The 415-nt window shown below is 30.6% G+C and overlaps 1 protein-coding gene across 1 annotated transcript in view; it reads left to right on the top strand.

Annotated features, from left to right (window-relative positions):
- Positions 1-415, top strand: part of LOC119586016 (neurofilament heavy polypeptide-like) — a gene marked incomplete in the record, with an annotated part of 14,567 nt that overhangs the window by 6,172 nt on the left and 7,980 nt on the right. The window contains 1 exon segment of the mRNA XM_037934725.1: positions 179-231. Within this exon segment, the coding sequence (XP_037790653.1) occupies positions 179-231 (53 nt within the window).

Here is a 415-nt window from a genome sequence, read left to right as displayed (position 1 = left end):
ATATGTTATGTGGATACTGACCTTTCATACTTACCTCTGAACAGATGTAATTCATTTGCTATCTCTGTAATCATTTCCGTTTGATCAAAGTGAGGAATTTCATTTCATGGATTAAAATGTTTGTAAGGGATGTATAACTCTTCAGTTTTTTAAACTTGCTTTTCCTCTTTTGTTTCAGAAATATTGAAGATAGCGAGCCATTTTATGATCCTAGATATCCCAGAAGTAAAGGTAAGGTTATTTGATCCTAAACACATATAATTTTTTTTTTTTTCTAAGACATGTCTTTCGTACATTTCTTTTGTTTGTTTCTCACAGGTCAAATTACAGACAACTTTTGGGAGTTTGTACTTGTTCTTTTATTAGCAAAGTCCTAATGGATGATTCCTGTTATTAGATTTATAATACACAGTGT

The sequence above is a fragment of the Penaeus monodon genome, chromosome 20 (assembly GCF_015228065.2).
Source record: "Penaeus monodon isolate SGIC_2016 chromosome 20, NSTDA_Pmon_1, whole genome shotgun sequence".
Lineage (NCBI taxonomy): Eukaryota > Metazoa > Arthropoda > Malacostraca > Decapoda > Penaeidae > Penaeus > Penaeus monodon.
This window is presented reverse-complemented; position numbering and strand designations above follow the sequence as displayed.